This window comes from Anabas testudineus, chromosome 5 (genome assembly GCF_900324465.2).
Source record: "Anabas testudineus chromosome 5, fAnaTes1.2, whole genome shotgun sequence".
In the NCBI taxonomy this organism is placed as follows: domain Eukaryota; kingdom Metazoa; phylum Chordata; class Actinopteri; order Anabantiformes; family Anabantidae; genus Anabas; species Anabas testudineus.
The window spans coordinates 10251486-10275076 of NC_046614.1; the positions used below are offsets into that span (position 1 = coordinate 10251486).

Genomic DNA, 23591 nt, shown 5'->3' on the forward strand with positions numbered 1-23591 from the left:
AAAAAGCTTTCAGAGGATCTATAATTGATAATTTACATAAAGCTGGAAAGGGTTACAAAGTGATGTCGCAGACTTTAGAAATTCACTAGTTAGTTAAACAATCTACAAATGGAGACACTTTGTGATTGTGACTACTCTACCGAGAAGTTGTGCTCTTGGGGTCATTTTGACCAACAAACATTACCTCATTAATGAGGTAAAGAAACAACAAGTGACAACCAAAGATTTGAAAGCATTTTTGGAACTGACTAACATCTGTGTTCTACAGAGGATAAAACATTGAACAAGCAGGGTTTCTATGGCAGGACACCATGAAGGAAGCTGCTGCTTACTGAAAACAACATTGCTGCACACCTGAAGTTTGCCAAAGAGCACATTGACACCCCACAGCAGTATTGACAAATGTTTTGTGGACTGATGAAATTAAGATTGAATAATTTGGAAAGAACACACAGCACAACATCTGGCTTAAAAGGGCGCGGCATATCATCGTAAAAACATCATTGCAACTGTAGAGTATGGTGGAGGAAACATCATGATTTATGTCTGCTTTGCTGCATCAGGGCCTGGCCAGCTTGCAGTGACTGGGGGAAGATTAATTCCCAAGTGTATCAAAAAAACATAGCATAATGTGAAGCTCTGTAGAAGTTGAGTGATGCAAAAGAACAATGACCCAAAACACACAACAGAATGGCTTCAGAAAAACAAAATCCACCTTTTGGAGGGGCCAAGTCAGAGCCCAGACCTCAACCCAATAGAGATGCTATGGAACGACTTGAAGAGAGCCACACACACGAGACGTCCAAAGAATATGAAAGAGCTAAAGTTGTGCCTGGAAGAATGGGCTAAAATTCCTCTCGAACGATGTGCAGGTCTGATCCACAGCTACAGGAAGCGCCTGGTTGAGGTTATTGCTGCCAAGGGGCGTCAACCAGTTATTAACTGTCAGCTGGCATAAAGTTTGATAGCAAGTTAATATGATTAGATGACATTCAACCATAAATGTATCTATGATATTCACTAAGAAGAGGGTCTAAATGTGCATTTGCAGAGTCCATACTATGACACCATGGGATTATGATCATTCGATGTGTTTAGACATTTTCATTTTCAATTTGATGTAGCCCAGGGGTGGGGAGACAATTCAACAGCAAGCCAATTAATTACATTGTCGTTGGGCTGGCTGCTATTATTGGGAGTATGACCTGATAGACTGAGGCCTATTATCCCCGTCATGTGTAACAGTCTAGTATTAATAAGCAGTCTTAGCGAGTCTCGTCTTTCAGGTGTGATTATTTCTTTTGCACATTGTCTAATCTGTCCACTAACACCTACACACCACCCAGTCTGTTCTCCCAAGTGCAGCCCCGGGGTCACTGGCGGAGGGAGGCGACCAATGGCGTCGCAGAAATGCTTACCTGGCTGCCGCAGCTCGGGAGCCGATTGGTCCGCCGGCTGCCCTTCCCCGGTGTGACGTCAGGAGGGCGGCGCTGGCGCGGTTGCCAAGTACAGATCCAGGGTGAGCGCGCTCCGAGCCGCAGGGACAGACGGACGGACGGACGGAGGGACGGAGGGACGCGGCTGCTGGAGCTCACCGACCGCCACAGTTCAGGTACGGACGACTGCTGCCACACTGTCCTGACACAAACTTCCAATTCGACTCCTCAACCAACGCCAGGTAGATGTCGGAGCTCGGTTTCGTGCCCGCGTTTTCACGCAACCTTTAGGCTCTCGAGTGAAGAACGGGAGCTCGGTTCACGTTGGCAACAACTTCCCTCGTTACGTTGCCCGAGTTTAAAAGTGTAACGGATCGTTACCGTGCAAAGGGAGGCTGAAGTCAGTCAGTCAGTCATGTGTAGATGGACTTCATCCACATCAACAGGGCTTCTAGCCATGTAATTGAAGCCGCAGCTCCGTAGATAACACTGTCGTGGCAAGTGATAAGAACTAATTTAACTTAATAGTCTTCTTCCAAACAAACCAATAAAATGGCTTAATGTAGGCTAAGTGGAGTTGATACAGTATGATCTGACCGGCTACAAATAACTCCAGGCTGTGTCCTGGGAGAGAGAGGGAGAGGGAGCTCTGTCAGTGTTATTAATATTCTCATGAAGGTTTTATCAGTAAACATGACACCATGTGTAATTTTTCATGGCTTTCCTTGAACTCAAGGGCCTTGAGCATTTTTACTGTTTTTTCTTTCCCCTTTATTTCTCATTTCCTCTTCCCCATTTCTGTTTCTCTAACCATTTCCCTGTCAGCTCTCACTCTTACACACACACACACACACACCTTCTTACAGGATGAAGTCTGCTTATCAATTAATAAGCTCACTTTGAGAGCTGATTTGCTGTGTGTCATTGACACTAGCTGACCAATCAGACTGTTGTCAGTAAATCTCTCTGTGTTTGTCCGTAAGCCACTGTGTGCACGGGGAGTAGGCTATTTTGAATAGGCACTGTCATGGTGAGTTGTCTGTTGAAGGAACAATGATGTACATTAGTTGGGTAGTTTTATTATTCCTGTAGTAGTTCGCATTGATAGACGTTAACACGTTAATAAACAGTGAATCACAAACTGCTCCTGCTCTGCTCTTATGCTTTCAAAACACATGTCACTTGGCTCAGGGAGAAATCTCTATCCTTTGCCAACGAAAAACTCCTTTGACTGCCAGTAGTAAAGGTGTGAGTTAAGTTTTGTTTTGCATTTCACTACACTTGTCATGCATGTCTCTGCCTTTCAACAAATTCCTGAGAAATGACAGATTTCCAAAGAAACAGTAGAGGCCTTAATAATGACATATGTTGGATGTTAGAACAAAGGATTACTGCTTTTCAAATTAAATCAAAATGATATGCAGGTACAAGCAGGTAGATGTGGAAACACCACTCGCTGTGATCTTTCGTTCAGATATTGATCAGGAAGGTCCCGCCTGCCGCAGCACTCAAAGCATTTAAAGAGCAGAGATGTGGTTTTGTACGTGACCCAACAAAGCCCTGAAAGGAAATACAGTGTTAAAGAAACTATTTCAGTGAAGTGAATGTAGTCGCTACACAAGTCATTGTACCTTGATAGCAGAATTTCCCACAGTTTGTAGCAGGACCATAGATTGTCTGCTGAGATGTGAATTAGTAATAGAACAGTAGTGCCCGAATCAATAATTGTCATTGTTCAAAGACAAAGGAGAAACACTACGTGTGTTTTTAATAGTTTGTTAAAGTGGCACATGATAAGCATTTTCTTCAGATATGTGTACAAGAGCTGGGTTAAGGTTTTACATCGTCTGCATAAGTTGGGCTGTTTGTATGTTTCATTCAGTGTATAGATTTCTGTAAGTGTTTTTTGCTATTGTATTCAATTTAACAGTCAAATACTGCAACTGTGTGTTATTTTGTCACGCTTAACTGTGATTGTGTGTATGTGTGTGCGTGTGTGTGTGTTTCTTCTGTCCACTGCGCATCACAGGAATGGGAAATCAGTGAGTATAGCAGCTCTCTGTGTATACGTTGCACAAGAGTGAATGCTGCATGTCACATAGTACTGAGGGAATGTGCATCCCCCGATCTCAAGCCTTTTCAGTCCTTTTGCTTTTTGAATTTCGAGCAGCTTACCTTCACCTCCCCCCCGGCCAAAAGACATGTCATCAGTGGACATGGCGGAGCTGTTTTTGGCCTTCTACATGCTCATACCTGCATGTGTCTCTCCTCTACTCTCCAACATTTTTAAAGCCTATCTGCCCTTGTGTGCCCTAAAGTTGCTGTTTATAGCATTTGCCTGTGTGAAGAACAGACCCCCGTTAACAGTGGGGTTAATTTTGACAGTGTTCCTAAATCTTCAGTTTCTTGAAATGTGTTGTTTGAAATGTTATGTACATTTGCCCAATATAAACCACATCCAGATGGGAAATCCAAGTGTTATGGAGGTGATTTAGGGGCATGTTGGTATTTCCTGCAACAGCTGCCTGTAGATATCTAAAATGAACGAAACCAGTGACAAGAAAGGATTGATGCATTCATAGATTTTAAATTACTTTGATGTTTAAATTGCTTTGATGTTCAGTATCACCCATTCATAGTGCATGAATTAACATGAATCTCCATGAATCTCCATATGAGCAAGGTGAAATGCTATAATCAAGCAGTACGTGTGAGATCTTTCACATTTTTTTCTGCTTCAGTTTCCTCAAAATGGCCTTGTGCTGTTGCAGACACTTTAACCTTAAATGTTACTTCTCTTTAAACACAAATAGTGATGTCAAAAGTGCTGGTCATATAAAGAGCTAATTTAAGATCTCTTTTTTTTCTCTGTCTCTATCACATTTTTTCAGAACCTAAACGCTTTAGTTGTTTAAACTGACTTGTTGTTAAAAGTACTTTTCCATTTAATTAATATGTGATAGAGAAAAGCCATCAAATCCTATGATTTAATATGTTACAACCAGCAAATGTTGTGCAGGAAATGATCAGTGATGGCTTGCATATTTATAGTGACCATATATTTTGTATTGACCAGCTAACACCTCACAATCAGACATTAGAAAAGACTAAAGAATCAACATGTCAAGATATGATTACAATAGTCAACCTATTCTTTACACATAAAGTATCTTGTATACTTTTGTATTTGTCTAGATTATTTTTGTCAATGAAAACATTGAGGGAAAATTATGCTTTGTAATGGATCCTCAATTTCCACAGTAGAGACTGGTGTCAAGTTGAAGATGTACTCAGGAATAGAATTACAGTCTACTATGGATTGTTTGTTATTAGACTCCAGGAGCAGAGGTCGCAATGCAGCACATATACTGGCAAAGCTTTTACACACATTTGACTGGACTTCCTCTAACCGCTTACCATAAGCACGACACTTTGCTTGCTGTTTTTCATGTCTAATTTAGCGGCAGTTCCTTTTAGTTTAAATGCTCTAAATGGTTTTCAGAATGTAAATGATGCACTGTTGAATGACTCATTGTAGGTTATTGTCAGATGCAGACAACTGCAAATGAGTACCTACCAAAATACACTATCTGTGAATTATGTATGACATTTTAAAAATTGAGACTACCTTATAGTCATATGGTGTAGCTAATGAATTGTAATGAGCAGTATGTACTGTGATTAGATATATTATTGCATATGTATTATACATTGTTGTATGTGAGTCATGTTGTTATATGTTTCTGTCTAATCCATAATAACCACATGCTGGTTGCTGTTGTGCTGAATTTTAAAACCAAACATACCATAGCCAGCCAGCAAAGTGACCATATAACTTCCACCTTGGTCAATAGACTCCAAAGGACACTTTAGTAAACGACCATGAGTGGTGTGTGTGTGTGTGTGGATAATTAATGAAGTATGAATCTGTGAATCTACTAGTACTGTGGTGGGGTCAATCTGTGACTGCCCCTCAGTGTAGCTACAGGAAGTCACACATTTATGCACAGATAACTATTGGTGACTGTCTATCATTTGTCACTCAGTCCCACTTGTACATGCAACTCAGCAATTAAATGAGCTCAGTCTAAACTAATTGGGACATTAACTGTGTTATTATGTTGTCTTTAACAAAACTGCACTTGTACAATCCAGAACAATATGTTACATCATCTCATATCGGCAGACTGTGAAGTTGCCAGGGAGGCAGCAGGAACAGAGGAGTTAGGCAAGCTGATATGAACAGGGCTATTTTAGTCTTCAAGGCCTTGACTTGTAGGCACTTCCTGGGTTTAGATGATGATAGCTGTGACAGTAGAGTCCTTTGTGATCGCCTCCACTCTTATGGAGGTAGTATGGTAAGGAAAAAGAATTCAACGTCGACTTCTCCTGAGAAAAACAGAATGAACAGAAGAAGAATTAACACTGCTTCTTGAAGTTAGCAGTATATTTATGCTTTCTGCATTAGCATAATAGTGTTTTAACAGTACACATCCTCATTATTAGCATGTCATGTGGGTTTTGGGTTCTTTACAAAAGTGTTATTAAGGTTTGACTGGATAGTTCATTGTTACAGTGAAGTAACCACAAAAACTCTGTAGTTATTACGAATTTATAATAAATATAATTATTATGTAAATTCCTAAATCATTATAAACTTTGTTTGTAGTTCTTAGGACTTTGTCTGCTTTAATTGTGGGGTCTTCATCCACAACCATGTGCACAAGCAGGGATTTATGTAGTTTGAACACTTGAGTACTGTGTACTTGGACTCCTGTACTACAGTAAAAGTGAAGTTGCTAGAGTGGAATTGTAGTTTACTCATTAACCCCGCAGATATTGGCCATGACTTTTAGCCCTATGTAAAGCACTCATAAATTCCACTGTTGTTCATTATAAAGTTATCTAGACACAATATTCATATATATGCAGGATTTGCATAAACAACAATGACCCAGTATTTACCTTGACAAAAAATGCTTCAGGATAATGGATGAAATCCAGCCGGAGTCTGTGTTCAATATCCTGTCTTCTGCTGTATGATATGTTTTATGTGTGTAAAAAGTATTACAGAAGAAGCAGGACGCATTCTGTAGTCACTTGAAACACACACAGTTGTTGATGTAACATGGTGTTGCAACTGCCTGTTTGTCAATAGTCGTAATTTGGGTGGGTGCAACACTTAGCAGTTAAACCACTGTTTTTAATGAGCACTTTGTCCTTCCTTCTCTTTTCCCCCACTAGTATTGTTTCTGACCGTAACAACAAGAAGATGCCACTGGGTGACGATTGCCATGCCTGGAAAAAGAAGACCACAGACGTAAAGGAGATCTATGACTTCAAAGAGATACTGGGAACGTAAGTGTGTTAGTGCCCGCAGCAAAATCCCTAGTGTTCAATCTTTGCATGGTGGCTTTTTAACACTCTGGGAAACATGCCCACAATTCAAATGGTGGATGTGTGTTTTTTAATTATGCATGCAATGTCGGTGAAGATTCTCAGTCGTCCAGGTGAAGTTATCTGGAAGTTGAGTCATGGCAACTCCACTTCCTTCTTGTTAGGTTGACCTAAAAAGAAGGAAGTCCAGTTGCCCTGACCATGCATGCAATGTGAATGTATTAGTTGTTCCCTCAGATGGACAAAAGATTTAACATTTGCATTTGTTTAATTTCTAAGATCAGTTCTATCACTTTTCAATAATTATTTGGGCAGATGAAAATCTGGGGCCCTATTGGGCAAGTAGTGATAGTTAATGAATTTGTTAATGTATAGACATCGACAGCCTCCTGCCACATTTTTTTAATTTTGTGTAGCCTCTGCACTACTGGTTGAAATATGTTTATTATGTTTACATTTAGTATTTTGGCAGACTCCTTTATCCAAAGAGACTTACATAGTACAGGGCAAAGACAGGGTAAGACTAAAGATCCCTACTGGAGGTAGGCCACAGCTGGTAGTTGTTTCTAGATCAGCAGTTTGATGCTTACTCAAACTTAACTAACTCAAACTGTGATTTAGTTACTGTGTCAGAAAAGAATCCAGCAGTAGCATGAATGCCAATTTTCTCAGGCCATCCTTTGCAGCTGGGTTGCTCAAATTGCCTATTGTTGTGATGATAACAGACTTTTTTTTGGTTGAAACTAAACTCTTTTTCTTTAAATAAAGATTAAAACCCAATACTTAAAGCACTTTAGGTCTGTCTGTGCTGGTAAACTATTTCCAGGGTTCATTCAAAGCCAGAAAAACTGGTTTAGGGACAGGAGGTGTCGTGAATATCATCAGAGATCTTGTGACAGTTGTCTGTGGGCTATGCATGAAATACAACTTCTTTGGGTAGTCAAAAGCATGGTTTTCTTTCAAGTAAACAGGATTATGTAGGAGTAGACCATCCCTAACCCACCCCACCAAAGAAACAAGTATCTCATGGAAATGGCAGTTTCTATGATGTGACATTTGAGGAATTAACTTGTACTTGTTAATTTTTATACGACTGTGAATTACCACAATATTCACAATTGTTAACTATCAGTGAAGTGTGAACTTGCACAACATTCTATATAACTGTATATTTGTAAAGCTGTAATAATAATGTTCAGTTTTGTTGACACTGTGTCACCAGACCTATGTTGATTTATCACTCGGACACAGTGTCAACAAACCAGCCACAAAGCCTTAAACTGAGAGGCTGATGTTCTGCTCCATCTCTGCTACATCAGAAACACCTCTAAAGGAAATGCAGGCCACAATGCAAGTACCACTAAATATAGAGTCTTATAAACTACCACAGAGGTGACACCTCTGACAGTGTCAAAGAAAACTGAACATGACACATCTGACTAAGACAAGACTTGTTGCTGAGCTGCTGTTTTGGATTAAATTCATAAACTGATAACTCTCTAGTAACGCTCAAACAACAAAGACAACATGAACTAGACCTAACAAATATACAATTAAGATTTTTATTCCTAACAAATGTATTTTCATTACCTTCCGTAACACTTGAGTGACTTCCATTGACAGGTTGCAGTCTTCTAGCTACTCTGTCACTTATGTCTGCGTACCAGACACGTTTTCACTGTGAGGTATGAGTTTATTTTGGAGTTATGTTACTGTTCATCATCAGTAGTTGTTTCCATTATGCAGGGACTGCTAAGAAGCAATACTCAAATGTTTAAAATTTGTGATAACATGGAAAAATGAATGACAATGTAGTGTTAGCATCATTTCAAGGTATTGGTAGGTTAGATCCTGTATCACCACTACTTTCTGGGGAGAATACAGCAGAATACCAATGGGGTATTTGCCTTGAGTTCTGTTGGCTTTGCCTTTGTGCTGTGTCTCCTTATTTGCTATCGTTCTTTTCTTAGTGCCTCTGAAACTCTCTTAAACCTCATAGGTTTAAGAGAGTTTTGTGTGTGTGCATGTGTTGTGACAGCTCGTCAGCCGTGGTATCTTAACTTAGCTTATATGTCTGGTTATGATATATTTAGGGCAAGTGAGTGTGAACACTATTCTGGTAATGTATACATACACTACTAATTCAATTTGATACAACAATACAGTATACTCCACCTGAGGTCGACTTGGTCATCCTGCTTAAATGGTTCTTCTCCCATCCCACTCTGAATGTTTTCCCAACTATCACAAATTAGCAGAAGCAACTTTGCCTCTAGTTTGTTCTAAAAGTGTTCTAAGAGAGCACAAAATAGTTAGATAACACTTTGAACCCTACTCTTTGTTTTATGATCCATAGTCATGGATGATGAATGTCAAAAGACAGTATGTTTATCCAAGGTGTCTTGCTTGCAGCAGCTTTTAGATACACCCACATCCTTGTTAGTTCAGGATTAAGTTGCCTGAGCACTAACAGAATTCAAGATTAAACTTTAGCTTGTTTTGTTAGTTTCTGAAACCTTAACTCGCTTCTGTGGTACAGTAGCTAATGCACCAGTGACAGATGAAAATCTTAAGTAGCCTAATTACAGTGACAAACATTACAAACTACATTACAGTGACCTTTGTAGCAATTGACCCCTCCCATTTGTTCTGTCTTTATTCTTGCTGTGAACTGTCTAAAAGCAGGAGTTTATATTATGCAGCAATTTGCCTGTTGTTGAAGATTTAGGGGAACAAACACAAAATTTAAGTCAGTTTAATACACAGACGTAGTCCATTAGAAAGGATAAACTTAATGAGAAGGATTGGAACAGAGAATTAGACATAATACTAAATTGTAAGCAAACTAATTAATTTGGCAGTTTGTTAACTTGTGATTAATTAAGTTAGTTCTGTGTTCAAGTCAGATTTATACTATAGCACCCTGTTTACATAGACAAAAGTGTAAGATTATGTACAAGTAAATGCAGGAAAATCATATGAAGTTGGGCTATAAGCACATAAGCAGTGGTGCTATAAGCTCAACTGATGGGTGCAAATACGAAATGCCTTCCCCATCCTTTCAGCCTCTGTCATCGTCAACTCTCCAGTTCTCCACCTGCCCCTGGTTAGGCACTGATCTTGTTTATAGAGAGATCACCAGCTCACCGCATCACTCAGCTGTGTGCCACATTCATTTGCCATTGCTGGATTGTTGTCTTGGTAACAACAGGAGACACTTTCCATAATGGACTCAAACAGTCACTATGGAAACAAAGTTTTTGATTTGCTATTAATAATCCACCACCGGGTGCATATGTGTGCATTGTGCAAGAGGTAAATGTGCCCTTTTTTACAGGAAAATAGATAAAAAATGGCACACATAAATGTACTCATGTTTCTGGATCCTCCTACACTGATATTTTGACCATGAAGGACATGTACTGGTAGTCATCAAATGGTCATATGTCAAAGACAAAAATCCTGATTTGAACTTGAATTATTGCTGCAAATACAAAATAACTTATTGTATACTGTAAACGGAGTGAGCATACAGTATTGAACCTTTTCTATGACTCATCACTCATTGGTCTCTGCAAACAAAGTAGGCTATAAAATTGCCTCTCTTGTTTCTACATCCTGATGTAATGAAATGTTGTGAATGCATATTATTACATACACAAGAAAATTATATCGAGTGCAGATAATTATTTCTGTCAAACTTGAGTAACTCTAAGAGCTCCTTGGTAGCCAAATGGTTACAGTACATACCACATAACTGCAGTTTCCCCAGTTCAAGTCCAGCTGGGGATGTTTGCTGCATATCTAACCCCCACCCCTCATTTCCTGTCTGCCTCCTAACCAACCCTGTCAAATAAAGGCAAAAATGCCAAAAGTATCTTCAAAACACTTGAGTTACTCTGATAGTGATAGGGTATAGGTTTGTACTGTGAATTCCTAGCTGCAGCCACATGTTTTTGTAATCAAAACAGATGGGGATTAATAATGCAGAAAGGCAACAGCAACTGCAATCAACCCAAATCCTCTCTTGACTTCCTTTCTCATTCCTGTTACTTATGTTAATCTATTTCTTTCGATCTCACTTTCTGTTTATTTCTGTCTGTCCAAACTCGGCCCAAAACCACATCCCTATTGTCGGGAATCCAGCTCCCTTTTGACTCCTCATTCTTCTTGTCACCTGCTCTTCAACTGTTTACTGGTTTCACACTGTATGTACTGTGGAACAGGGATCCCTGTGTGTTCTGTCACCTTTTAATTTTTAGCTTATTAAAGCTTTCTTTATACAAGGATGAAACATAACTCATATAGTTAGACACAAAACTTAATCCTTGATCTAATAAACCCCTTTTTATACCGTAAGGACTTACCATGCACTCTCAAGTGTATGTTTTTCAGTATGTCATAATTCAAACTTGGTTTAATTTAGGCTCACAGGTCAGGTATTTGCAAAACAGATGTCACCATTTTCTGTTATGAGTGCTGAAACTGTGTAATTATTTATTTTTCACTGTGAACATCTCTACCAGCGTACAGATTTATGACAGATTATTGTTATTCTGTAATACAGCATAAAAAGTTATACCAAAAAAATATATAATGTATAATTTATATATGGTTATTATGGTTATGGTTATTGGTATATATATATATATATATATATATATATATATATATATATATATATATATATATATATATATATATATATATATATATATATATATATATATATATATATATATATATAATATATAACCAATAAAGCAGATATAAGTAAATATGAATGGCTTGTTTTTGAACTTGATTGCAAAGTATTTGTTTAGATGTAGATACTTTTTTTACTTAAGTTCTTTTTTTATCGTTCCCACACTCAGCTGCTGGCTTCAAGATTTCTCTGCTGATGACAAAATGCACAAATGCCTTTTCTGACATTTAAATGGCTGCACATGTTCTCGTGCCATAAGCAACAAGGGGAAATTCTCAACATTTTCAGCTCAGTACACGTTGCAAAACAGAGAGGAAGGAGCAACAGGGGAAAGAGCAGAGGACCATAGCGTAATCATCTAAAATCATTAGACCTGATGGATTGTCTCTGTCAGTTATGTTGAACGGTGACCCAGTAGCCCCTGCCATTGCTGGGCAAATTATCAGCTACTGGCTACAATTGATTTGGTTAGAGTACTGTGTGTGTGTGTGTGTGTGTGTGTGTGTGTGTGTGTGTGTGTGTGTGTGTGTGTCTGTGTGTGTGTGTCTGTGTGTGTGTCTGTGTGTGTGTGTGTGTGTGTGTGTCAGGAAGGGGGGAAGCACTTTTCTGCATTGTTGTGCATGTTCCTAAACACATAATGTATGTTAGTAATTGATGATACAAAGCTGTTATCTCTGTATTTTTCTCTCAGTGACCTTTTCCTCCATTGTCCAATGTCTCTCTCCACCTCACTGAATGAACACATAGTTCCCATTCATCATACGTCTCCTGTTTTTGCAAAGCAAGGAGCCCTCTCGCCCACAGGCTGTTATTTTTAATTTGACCAACTGGAGAACTTCCATGAAAACCTTTTGTTGGTATTTCTTTGTACATCGCAACTTCTGAGTGAGCTTATCTCCCTCAATGTCTGTTCCAGTGATGAAATACCTATAGTTTTTGTGCTTGGTATTTTCATACAAGAATGTTGGATTGGAGCTGTCTTTGGATAGACATTTTCTTGTTCATGCTTTACAGATGTTTCAAATCTTATACCCCCAAGAATGTTCGTTGTTATATGACAGAAATTGGGAGTGGGAATCGGGTAATTAAAAAAAGAACCTTTTGTTCCACTTCTCCCCTCACATTCATGCCTCTCGGCTACATTACACATGCTTTAACACTGATTTACTGTCTGAGGGCTTTTTGCTTCTGAGTAGAAAGTTCAGTAACTCCATACTCATTTGGGTGTTAGTGTGTGAAAGTGTTTTCGTTTGGACATGTACTTGACGATATGTCTATGAAAGACTATAGGTTGTGTGAGGTTAGGCTTTGACAATAAAATTATGATATGAATACTTATTTATAGACATGATGGAACTGTCCCAGTGCCGTGACAAGTTATTGAAGGTGTCAAACTCAGCCCAATGGTTGAATGAAGTAAACTGACATGTAATCTATTAGGCTACATCAGAACATTTCAGCACATTTTGACTTTATTGCAAAAGCTTTATTTTTATTACTTTTATTAATTACAAAAAAATCCCCTAATTCTAGATAGCTAAAAAGACAAATGTTGTGTATTTAATGCATCTTGGAACTATCTGACCTTTCTCATTTTACTTTGTTTACTTGAATAATCCTCCATTTTGTGTAGTTTTCAAATGTCTGGAGTAGCTGGAGGGAATATGCACAAATTAGGATGAATTAAGTATTGTAGAATTTTTTTATTATTAGTCTGCCAGAATATTTTCAAACTTCAAATTCAAATTTTAGGTGTAAACGTTGGTCCCCTCATTTATGTAACTAGGGTGGTTCTCATTTATGTAAATATGATAGCCAAAACATTAGCAGCACCTCCTTATATAATCCACTCCAGTATGACTCCACCACCCACTATAGCCTCAACAATAAGAATAGAATTATCCCTTCTTACAAGTTTCAACAAAAATTTAGAAACTATACAAGTGTAAAAGTAATAAAATGCCCCGTGTATGCATGTGTGTGTGTGTGTGTGTGTGTATATATATATATATTAATATACGTATATATATTAATATACGTATATATATATATATATGAATATATATATATATATATTCATATATATATATACGTATATTAATTTTAAGCAAGTGTTGCCTGAGACCTAGTTGATAAACCATATTAGTTTAGATAAGGCATCTTGTCTCTATTATTAAACTTTATTTGCATCATTGCTGTGATAGCTATCTCGCTGATTTCCATATGCTGAGTAGGCAAAGCATTCTGTGACCACCTGTCCCTTTGCCACCAAATTTTAATGTCAGTGTTCAATTCAACAATGTAGTTGAGATGTAGACACAGTAAGAAACCCAGACATAGTGTTAGAAGGAAATTGAGGCACAGTCTTTGCTTTTTCATTAAGCAGTTTTGCTGAACTAGAATTAAACTAATTCAAAATTATGATTAACAAAGTAATTCAGACAAAATGCAACTGCTACCTCATGGAGCAGATGAGTCTCTCAGCATGATAGCTGTCCCACTTCATCTATTTTTCATCTCTCTCTCTCTCTCTCTCTCTCTCTCTCTCTCTCTCTCTCTCTCTTTCTATGTTTCTCTGTCGCTGTCATAACTCTCTCCATCATTAACTATTATATTTATCCCAGTATATTCCGGCAAAAATCATTACATCTCTTTTGATTTTTCTTTTTTGTGTCTCTTTTACCATCAAGGGTGCCCCCCTCCTTGCTTGCCTTGTCTTTGCTTTTCTTTTGTGAAGAGGTTTTATTGCATCTGTAAGCTGTGGGATGAGACAAAGAAGCTAAGAACCTTCCTTCATTACAGGGCATGAGGTACAGACAGTGCCCTGCTCCTGTACTGGACCTCAAAGCACAGGACAACATGTTACTGTTACTGCCCTTGTAATTCTGTCTCAGCCACTGATAAGACCATACAGGGGTTATGAATAAGGCTTTTGGCACGCTACCCTGTCTCTCATCATTTGTGTTCTCATCTCTGCTCCCTCTTTGATTTGGTGCACAGACAGTTTATTTGTAATCAGAATGTGTGATATGTTGCTTTTAACTTTTGGGAGGAAAATAACTTGGAATAGTTTCCAACTCCATCCCAATCCTGAAAATCCATCCCTGCTTATGGCACCCTCAGCCCTTCAGCCCTGCCCTGACCTAATTCAAACAGAACCCTGCATCTCAGCACAGCACAGCTCAGCATGGCATAGGCTGCAGTTCCAGGAATACACACACACACACACACACACACAAATACACGTTCATGCCCTGTGTCTGGCCCACTTGCATTTCCATCTGCTCACAGCGAAGTATCTTCATTAACAATTTTAAGTACACTTGCAGATGATTTGTCCTGTACATCTTCCCACAGTTTTTCTCCATTGTTAATAATCCCTTATTGTCCACATTCCCCTTATGACAAGCTATCCACAAATCTGCAAACTGACTTGAAAAGGCTTTCCATGTGCTTTTTATCTCTGCTCCCTCAAATCCTTTGGAAAGTATGTTCTTTGCTTTGCACCTTAATTACAGTTCACCATGTGATTAGGGATTTTAAGTGTGTTTCAAAGGAGGTCCTTTCAGCAAGTAGACTTGAAATCAGGGAAAGTCAAATATAATCTTCTCTTACGCAGAAGTTCAAACACTTGAATTAATTGAATTGATTAATTGAAAATGCATTAATTGTGCCTAGAGGGCTCCAGATGAACCTTTGTAGCTAGTAGCACTGATGTTCTTTACTGAAACTTTTCATAGCAATTGAAAACATTTAGGCACAAAGCTGAAATGAACATAAAATGATGCCTATTCATTTTTTTTCTATTCTACCTGTATTACTGAGAAATGCTTTACTGAGAAATGGTAATAAGTGTACAATTTACCAAAATACTTTGATTTAAAGGAAAAACTCATAAAATAAAGTAGTGAGAAAAAAAATAATTAAGCTAAATGGTGCTTTTAAAAAAATTAAACACCAAATAATACATTTAGAAATCTGAACATAAGACAGCTCTTCTTTTGCAATGTGATAGGCTGTATTGAATTTTACCGTTAGTCTCATCTGCGGACAATTATTAGATTTCATCTATCTATTATGTAAACTGCTTTTTCTGTTAAGCAGGGCTCAAGGTGAACTTCTGTCAGTGCCACTCAACTGTCCCAAATTCTACCTGTAACTGTGCAAAACAATCAAGGTCCCAAATTAAATCACCTTATTAATTTTTTTATGGCCGTGCTGTCTCCAAAAAGGGTTGCAAATGTAACTACTGTCTAGAGCTAATCATGTAGTCATCACATGGACAATAGCACAACCTTCTCCTTGCATTCATTCTATTTAGGCCTATCAAAGAAATTACTATAAATTCTGTCTCATTTTAGCTCTTTCTGTTTCTACAGGTCCTGTGAAAAAAGTCATTCTTTAGAAGCTACTTGATAACTTTGTCCTTAGAGTCTCTTAAGTAGCATTCTGAAAACAGTGTCCTATTGCTGCTTTTTGTTCATGGTTCATTATCTGAACCATCACTTCTTTCACTAGATGTTCAAATGTAAATTGTTAGTCCAGCTCATATTCAAATTGACAGATGGGATGAAATTATTGTGAAGTAAGTTGGCATGGATAAGTAGGAGGAATAGTGGAATATCATCCTCATGCTAGCACTAGTCTAAATTGCATATTGTAGCTTTAAGATATTAGCTAGCTAGTTAATCCCTATATGCTCATATTTCCTGATATAGTTGTTACATTTCTCGATATGGTCAAGATATTTCTTCTACAGCTACAGTGTGGAGTGTACTGAGATCTCGCAAAGGACACAGTTCGCTCAGCTGGCAGTTAGTCAAATATCCCAGCACCATGGCAACACTCATACTGAGGGAATTTAAAGATAAAACAGAATAAAACACGACGGTGGCCTTAGATTTTATATGTTTACCATGTCAGATCCAAGGGTATTAGTATTAGTATTTATAAGGAGCCAAGTTTCTGGCCACTCAATGAATTTACTTTAAAATCCAATATTCACGCTCCTTTTTAGTTCTGTTTTTGGTCTATACTGACTCCAGGGGGAATTCTCTGTCTTGCTTGCTGCTCTGCTCCACTAAATTTAAAAATAATCATTGTCTATATCTCTATTTCATTTCTTCTGGACTGGCAGTTTACTGTGATGTGTTTTAGAGCTTTTTCACTGAAAAAACAGCAGCTTGTTGCATCTGGACGTTATGCTGCTGAGAACTGTTAAAGTTCAGCAAAGACCAAAACAATGAGCTGAAAGACGCTTAACTATTCAGGTTATCAGTGGAGTCAGTTGATCATTGTCTGTGGGTTTTTCACTAAGAGCAACCATCTTTACACATTAATTTGATCTATTGTTAAAAGATTATTATTAAAGCAGCTTTAATGTCTTATTCCTTTAAAGCTTATATATCTAACCCTTAAAATATTTTAGGGAAATTTAATTTAATTTAATTTAATTTGCTCTACATTTGCTTCTATACTCTGCATTTATACAGTGGGTTTGTTTCCAGATTAAAACAGTGATTGTGGTTTGGTTGTACAGAGCTTCAGTTTTGGAGGGCCCACAGATCTGAGGTGGTCTTTTTATTTTTCAGGACAAATATCACAGTTGGGTATCTCTCAGCTGTGATTTCACCAGATGGCCGTTCCCTATGTCTCTCTGACCTTTCCACAGTTACCATTTTGTCATCTGTTTACATACCGTCTTGACCAACTTCTCAGCAGGACAGATGGCACAATTGGTTGGCAGATAGTCTGGGTTCTCCACACAAAACCGTGTGAGGAATGTTTCTTCTTTTATTTAATATGTGTACAGGTCTGCATTGGCACAATCACCTACTAAATGTTCTAGAGCAGATGGTAAAAAAAGTAAAAAGTTTAATTACGTCATCAACAAGAGGGAAATAAAAAACTTTTGTTAATTACAGGAACAACTTAATGTACATGTCTTCATGAGGCTGTTAGTAGAAAACAACTTTTCCTTTTCTTGTAGAAAACAGTGCTCGGTTGGCTCTGCATAAAGGCAATGCAGATGTTGTTTGTGGTATTAGGATTGCATGTAAAAGTCAGTCAGTCAGTACAGTCAATATTTTTGTCCTTTTTGTTGTTGTCACTGGAAATTACTGGAGCTTCTTTTATCTGTTTGCATGTAACTACTGCCTCTGGTAATTTAGTACATGTTTGCATTTATACCCTGTATGTATCTGTATGCCAGTTGTATGACACTGATGTCAAATGCGTGTATGATGTGAGGCCTGAGATCCTAAGTGCTTAGTTTTTAAATTCCTTTGATGCACATGACGCATTAGGTGATACATATATTTGAAGTTTGATGGAAACTAAGCAATGCCAGGTCTGTATTTTAAGTAAGCAGCTTACTTTGAGACAGGAAGTGATATAATAAAGAGTCAAACTGAGTAAGTGAGTAATTATGCTAATATTTGATCTTTTTGGGCAGTGAAAGCAAAAAGGCTGCCACTTGTTCACTGTTTGGGCAGGATAAAACATGTTTGTATACAGATTTTATGCACAGTATCTATCACTGGAAAAGCTGCTCTTTCCATGGCATGTAAATATTTATCCTGTTTGAGGCTCCAAGGCTTTCATTTTTGTTTCTGTATGGCTTTATTTAAACTTTTGTATAAAGTATTTGCACAGTGACTTTCACACAGTAAAAACTCTGTAGTGTTTGCATAGTGGTGAGCGTGTCTTAATTGAGGATTTAGTGGCTAATAGCCATGCAGTGGAACTTTGTGTGTGTGTGTATTTAAGTCTTTATCGCACTATTTGGACACATTTTGCTTTGATATCATTGTGTTTGGTTGGTTTTAGTTTTAGGCTGAAGGCTAGAACTAGGTTTAGGTTAGAGATATGGTAAGAGTTGGTGGTTGATGGTTAAGGTTGTGGTAGAGGACTAGAGCTTGTGTTATGCCAGTGGGTATTCTCATAGCTTTAAAAAGACAACTGCGTGTGTGTAGGGTTTGTTTCCTCTTACTCCCATGGTGATGATAAGAATGTCCTGTTAGGAACAGGAACAGCTCAGTAAACACTTTTGTTTACTTTATAATCCATCTGAAACCTTTGCTAGGATTAAGCTTTCAGCAAACTCACAACATTTCTCTGCACCCATCAGATATTCATCAGTATTATGCCCTTGACATTTTATGAGTCTACTCTGTGGCAGGGTAAAAGCTAACTTTTGATTGTCTAATTGTGCAGTGTATTGTATTACACAATGTACAGTGTGCTGTCTTGGAGGAGGGGTGGTAAAAAAATCAAGTAAAATATTTTCATAAATTGTATCACTAAAGTAAGCTGACTATCCATGTTTACCTTCGGTCCCACTGCAGCTGACTTGTGCATATCCACAGTGCAGTCTGTAGAAAAGCACTTGAATGTGAGCCAGCCAATGGGAGATGGGACAAGGCTCAAGTGTGGTAGCATGTTCTTCATCAGTACTATTTCCCATTGCAAATGTTTCATATTAGCATGTTTATCGGACATGACAGTTTTGTGTTATTCTCCTTTGTTGCTTCATTTATTTACTGACAGCAGAACTATGCTGAGCAATGCTAGTATCATCATTCTTTTTACATGCTTTGTATCATCATTATCATACACAGAATGAAAAATGCCTCATTTTATAACTGTGACTTCTGTTCAACAAAGGTTTCTTTGTCTCTTTTTGTGTTGTGAGAGAAAGTACTGGCCAGCACAATGAAAACATTACCCATATAGTTCTCTAACATTCAGAAAGAAGGAAGCATCTATGGGAACTATGTGAAAACAATGTCCACTTCCATTCAGTGACAGAAAGTTGAGGGTTAAGCGTTTCTCTTTTTGAACATACTAATTTGTCATTACTTCAAATTGTTCCACTTAATTTGAAGTAATGATAATGACAACAACAATTAATGACAACTTAATAACCTGTGAGGTACACGTATCAGATTTTCTACTAGCTACATATAAATACTCAAACTAAAGTTTTGAATGATTTATATGGGGCATTTTTCTGCTAAACCATTTGGCAAAGATATGACACTGGTAGTGGTTTGCTTTCAGAATAATGAACAGATAGGCTGACTATCCATTCTTAAAGACACATTAGTTTTCTCAGAGTTTCTCAATGTTTTTGTGAACCACTGTTTGACAATTCCCTTGATCCCCTTGGTCTGTCAGTGGGTGTATGGAGAATGTCAAGAAAATCCTCCAGATGCTACAGAGGAATTTGCAGCAGTGACAGCCTCCTCCACACAACTGGACTTCTGCCAGACCTAATGGCCTTTCTGTGGCAGTTTTACTTTCCTGTTGAGATGTAACAACTAGGCCTCATTCCCAGGATAATACAAAGGATAATTACAAAAGACTGTCCTTCAAAATTAAATACAGAGTTACATAGAACCATTATCTCCATTGATAACTGATGTCCACAGACATGGATTTAAGATGGACATAAATTAAACTGTAGAAGTTGTCACTACTGTAGATATCAGTGGTTGATGTTTCATAGTCACAGCAAAAACAGTAAATAGCCATTTCTTTAGCCAATCAACAGCATTTTATTCATTTGGTTTGAAGCAACTGCTTAAGCATAGCAGGGAACTATAGAGTTAAATATAGAATTTGTCTGTCATACTCGAAAGTGGTCTTTGAGCCACTAAAATGGAACTGAAACAACAACGGAAAAACATGTGAACTAAAACACGACATACAGATGCTCTGAGACTAGAATATTCAGAGGAGAGTATAGCTCCCTGTTGCAGAATAAATTTCGCATTTGATCAGCGGTCAAACTTGCTGTGAATCTAAACACAGGGTTAACCATTGTCTCCTCCTATTTGTTAAATCAATGGGGCAGACTTGTCTCTACCTTTCTCTCATGTGATCCTCTTTGTACTTTTAGACATCTGATTGCACTGTTAATTGATCATAACTGACTTACCTTAAGTTACTGCTAATGCAAATTAAACTACTGCTGCTGCTTCACATTCAGAAGGCTTCCACTGGTGAATCAGCAATGGCACTCTTTTATTGGAGGAAGTCCAATGTGTTCATTAATGAGTTAGCAGAAACAGTGTGGCTATTAATTTCTGTTGTTGAAACAGGTCTAATCAACCAGATGTGGACATAGTCTAAACTGTTTTGTCAATAGATCAATTTTAATTTTGCAAAAAAAAACTTTACGTTTTTGTGTGGTGCAGCAAAAAACATTTGCATCATCCCTGTGCACTATGACCTCTCGCAGGTGTACGTGGTTCTGTGTGAATACTTTCCCTAAAGTGAAAAAAGTCACAGTTAAACCAGTTAAAGTTAATTTATGAAGCACAGGTTAGGTTGAGTCAGGGAAAAAAACATAAGTAAATCTACAAGACATTTATTCTCACAAAGTTTGGAGCAATAGGATCTTCTGCCTAGCTATACATTTTGAAACTAATTGTTAACAAGACAGCAGTTGCTTTAGACGAAGACACTGCTCACAGAAGAGTTGTCTGTTGGCTGTGTAGTTTCTTTTTTAGGTGACACTTTCATTTGTTTTATAAATGATAATGTGTCAGAAACCCGATGATTGGATGGGTATATTTCATGTTTGCCCACACATACAGCTATCTGTGGTTGAATTGATACGATGAGGCCCAAACTGACAGCTGATATGCACACACACACAACCTCCTGTGTAAATAAAGAGTATTAGTATCTGTGTAAATTGGTGTTTCTGTTTCGGGGGTTGTTTCTTCATTATGGAGTTTGCAAAAGCTCAAGTGTACGATTGTCTTTCATTTGTGTCTTTGTATGATGCAGTGATACAGAAGCTCTGCACAACTTACAACCTGTACAACTTGTTTTAGGGAGACATGTCAGTCTGTGATAGTGATAGTGATACTGCTCACCTATATTGGCAGGTCTTTTAGTATACTTCTTTATGATAGCTTGAGTAGAGGGACTTACTGTGGTAGAAAAACATGAAAAGAACTACAAGGAAGTAACAATATATAAATGTAAATGTAACATTTTCTTATTATACAGCTTATGCTGTGAATTAATAAACTCAGGAACATTTTTATTGCACCTGTAGTCACCTTTTCCGTCTGGAGGAGATTCTGAATGGGATTTAACTTGTATAATCTGTGTGTAGTCCATGATGCTGTTCTTTGTATTTTATGTAAGCTTCAATGCCCAACTTTTAAAAACAATAAAAAGTATCAAACTTGGCATTTGCTAAAAAAAGTAACAGCCTTAAATAATCTAAGTGACAGTAATTTAGATCCTCACACAGCCAGCTGTGCCTTGACACATCCATCTGTAGCATGAGGGTTTGTCTATGGGATACACAGGTATTTTTATAGGGTCTACATTGGCCTATATGCCTTAAGAAGCTCTGTAACCAAAAGTGTACGTAATAAAGTTCTGTCTTTTTTTTATTTATTGGAGTAAGTATGTATATGTGTCTTTATGTATAATAGAAGAACAGCCATAGAAATCAAAGCTTGAAGCAGTTGTTTGCTTACACTCCAGCGATCTTCAAACGTGTTAAAGTTAACTATTAAATAATCTGAGTTCTGTAGCAGGACTGGGCCTGAGCCTGTGAGTAATGGAGGCCCTTATGCCGCTTCACCTTCAACAACAGTATTTCTGTCACTGTTTGCTAAACACTCAACTAAAGCAGTGTTCCTGTTGGAAAGTTTCTTTCATTTCCACATAGTGTGTCATTGTTGTTGTACTATTAATCCTGTTAGTGTGACACTTGGTTAAATCTATAATTGTGGTATTGCTTATAGTGAATGTGTTCTTCTGCTATTAAATGAGACTTAAGAAATTCCTGTATTTATTTATTTCTATTATCAGTTTTAGTTGGTAGGACGGCACACAGAGAAGGAAAAGGAAAAGGAAAGGCTTACTTTGTTTAGTAAAAGTTTCCCAGGGCAATGTTAGTAGCTGTAGTTACCTAGACATGTTGGAACAAATCATGCCACTGTTGTGCAATCTTATCTGTACGCATATGATGAAATACAGTAATCCAACATTAACATTAATAATGATAATGTGATAATGTTAGTACAACTTCACAAATATGCTAATATGTAGTAGTGCATAGAGCCGATCCGCTATGTTAATACGTTGTGTGAACATAGACAGTATTGATCCAGATATGCACATACAACAAATACTTATATTTTTATACTATACTTATAATACAATATTGTGTAAATTGCAATGTCATTATCAACTTAAATATCAGCAATATTATTATGGTAAGATAATAGGAGATACAGAAAAAGACCTGTACCTGTACTGGAGATGGATAATATACACCATAATATACACTCTTGCCATGCATTTAACTGATTGGCATTGTGTGGGAGCGAATATAAATTTGAAACAGTTTTAAGTTAGTATCAAAATTTGTCACTAAGATAACCCTCAGCATTTGATATTCCAAATCATCCCACTAAGTTGTTACATGTCCAAAACTTGACTCAGCAGCAACCCAGAGACTTCAGGAGGAGGCTGCAGTTAAAAATAAACACAATCTGGCATCTGAACGCTAGAATTTCTAACTGCAGTTAGAAAGTTTGGCTATTTTGACATCAGAAGAGGAGTTTCCTTTTTTCTCTATGTCACAGATTCATATGAAGAGCTCTGCCTAGATGGCCAATGATACATGGGCTGAGGTCTGACAGACTGACCTGTGTGTTTGTGTTTCAGGGGAGCTTTCTCTGAAGTGGTCCTGGCTGAGGAGAAGAGGACCCAGAAGTTGGTGGCCATAAAGTGTATTCCTAAGAAGGCATTAGAGGGCAAGGAAAACAGCATTGAGAATGAGGTAGCAGTCCTACACAAGTAAGTACAGTTCTCTGATTTGGGACCTGCGCAATAATGGACCCTATTTTTATAAGGAATTCATATAATGATGATTTATAGTGATATATGAGATAAAGTTGCAATTTAAGGCAGAATGTGTTGTAACCACTAATCTTTAGTGATGTGCACTATTATCCTGCATCTGAAATACTAGCTACCAGGTTGAAGATGATACATTTTTATGACTATATTTTCAT

The 23591-nt window shown here is 37.7% G+C and overlaps 1 protein-coding gene across 4 annotated transcripts in view; it reads left to right on the forward strand.

Moving 5' to 3' along the window:
- The first annotated feature begins 1498 nt into the window (after nucleotides 1–1498).
- The window catches only part of camk1b (calcium/calmodulin-dependent protein kinase Ib), a 32950-nt gene continuing 10857 nt past the window's right edge, over nucleotides 1499–23591 (forward strand). For 2 of the 4 annotated variants that reach the window (XM_026347620.1, XM_026347617.1), the window contains exons 1-4: nucleotides 1516–1612; nucleotides 3466–3478; nucleotides 6681–6794; nucleotides 23242–23373. In XM_026347620.1, coding sequence (XP_026203405.1) covers nucleotides 3468–3478; nucleotides 6681–6794; nucleotides 23242–23373 — 257 coding nt within the window. In that variant the 5' untranslated portion in view covers nucleotides 1516–1612; nucleotides 3466–3467. Of the gene's footprint in view, nucleotides 1679–3465; nucleotides 3479–6680; nucleotides 6795–23241; nucleotides 23374–23591 lie in introns of all 4 variants that reach the window. The other 2 variants (XM_026347618.1, XM_026347619.1) reach the window with 2 other exon arrangements.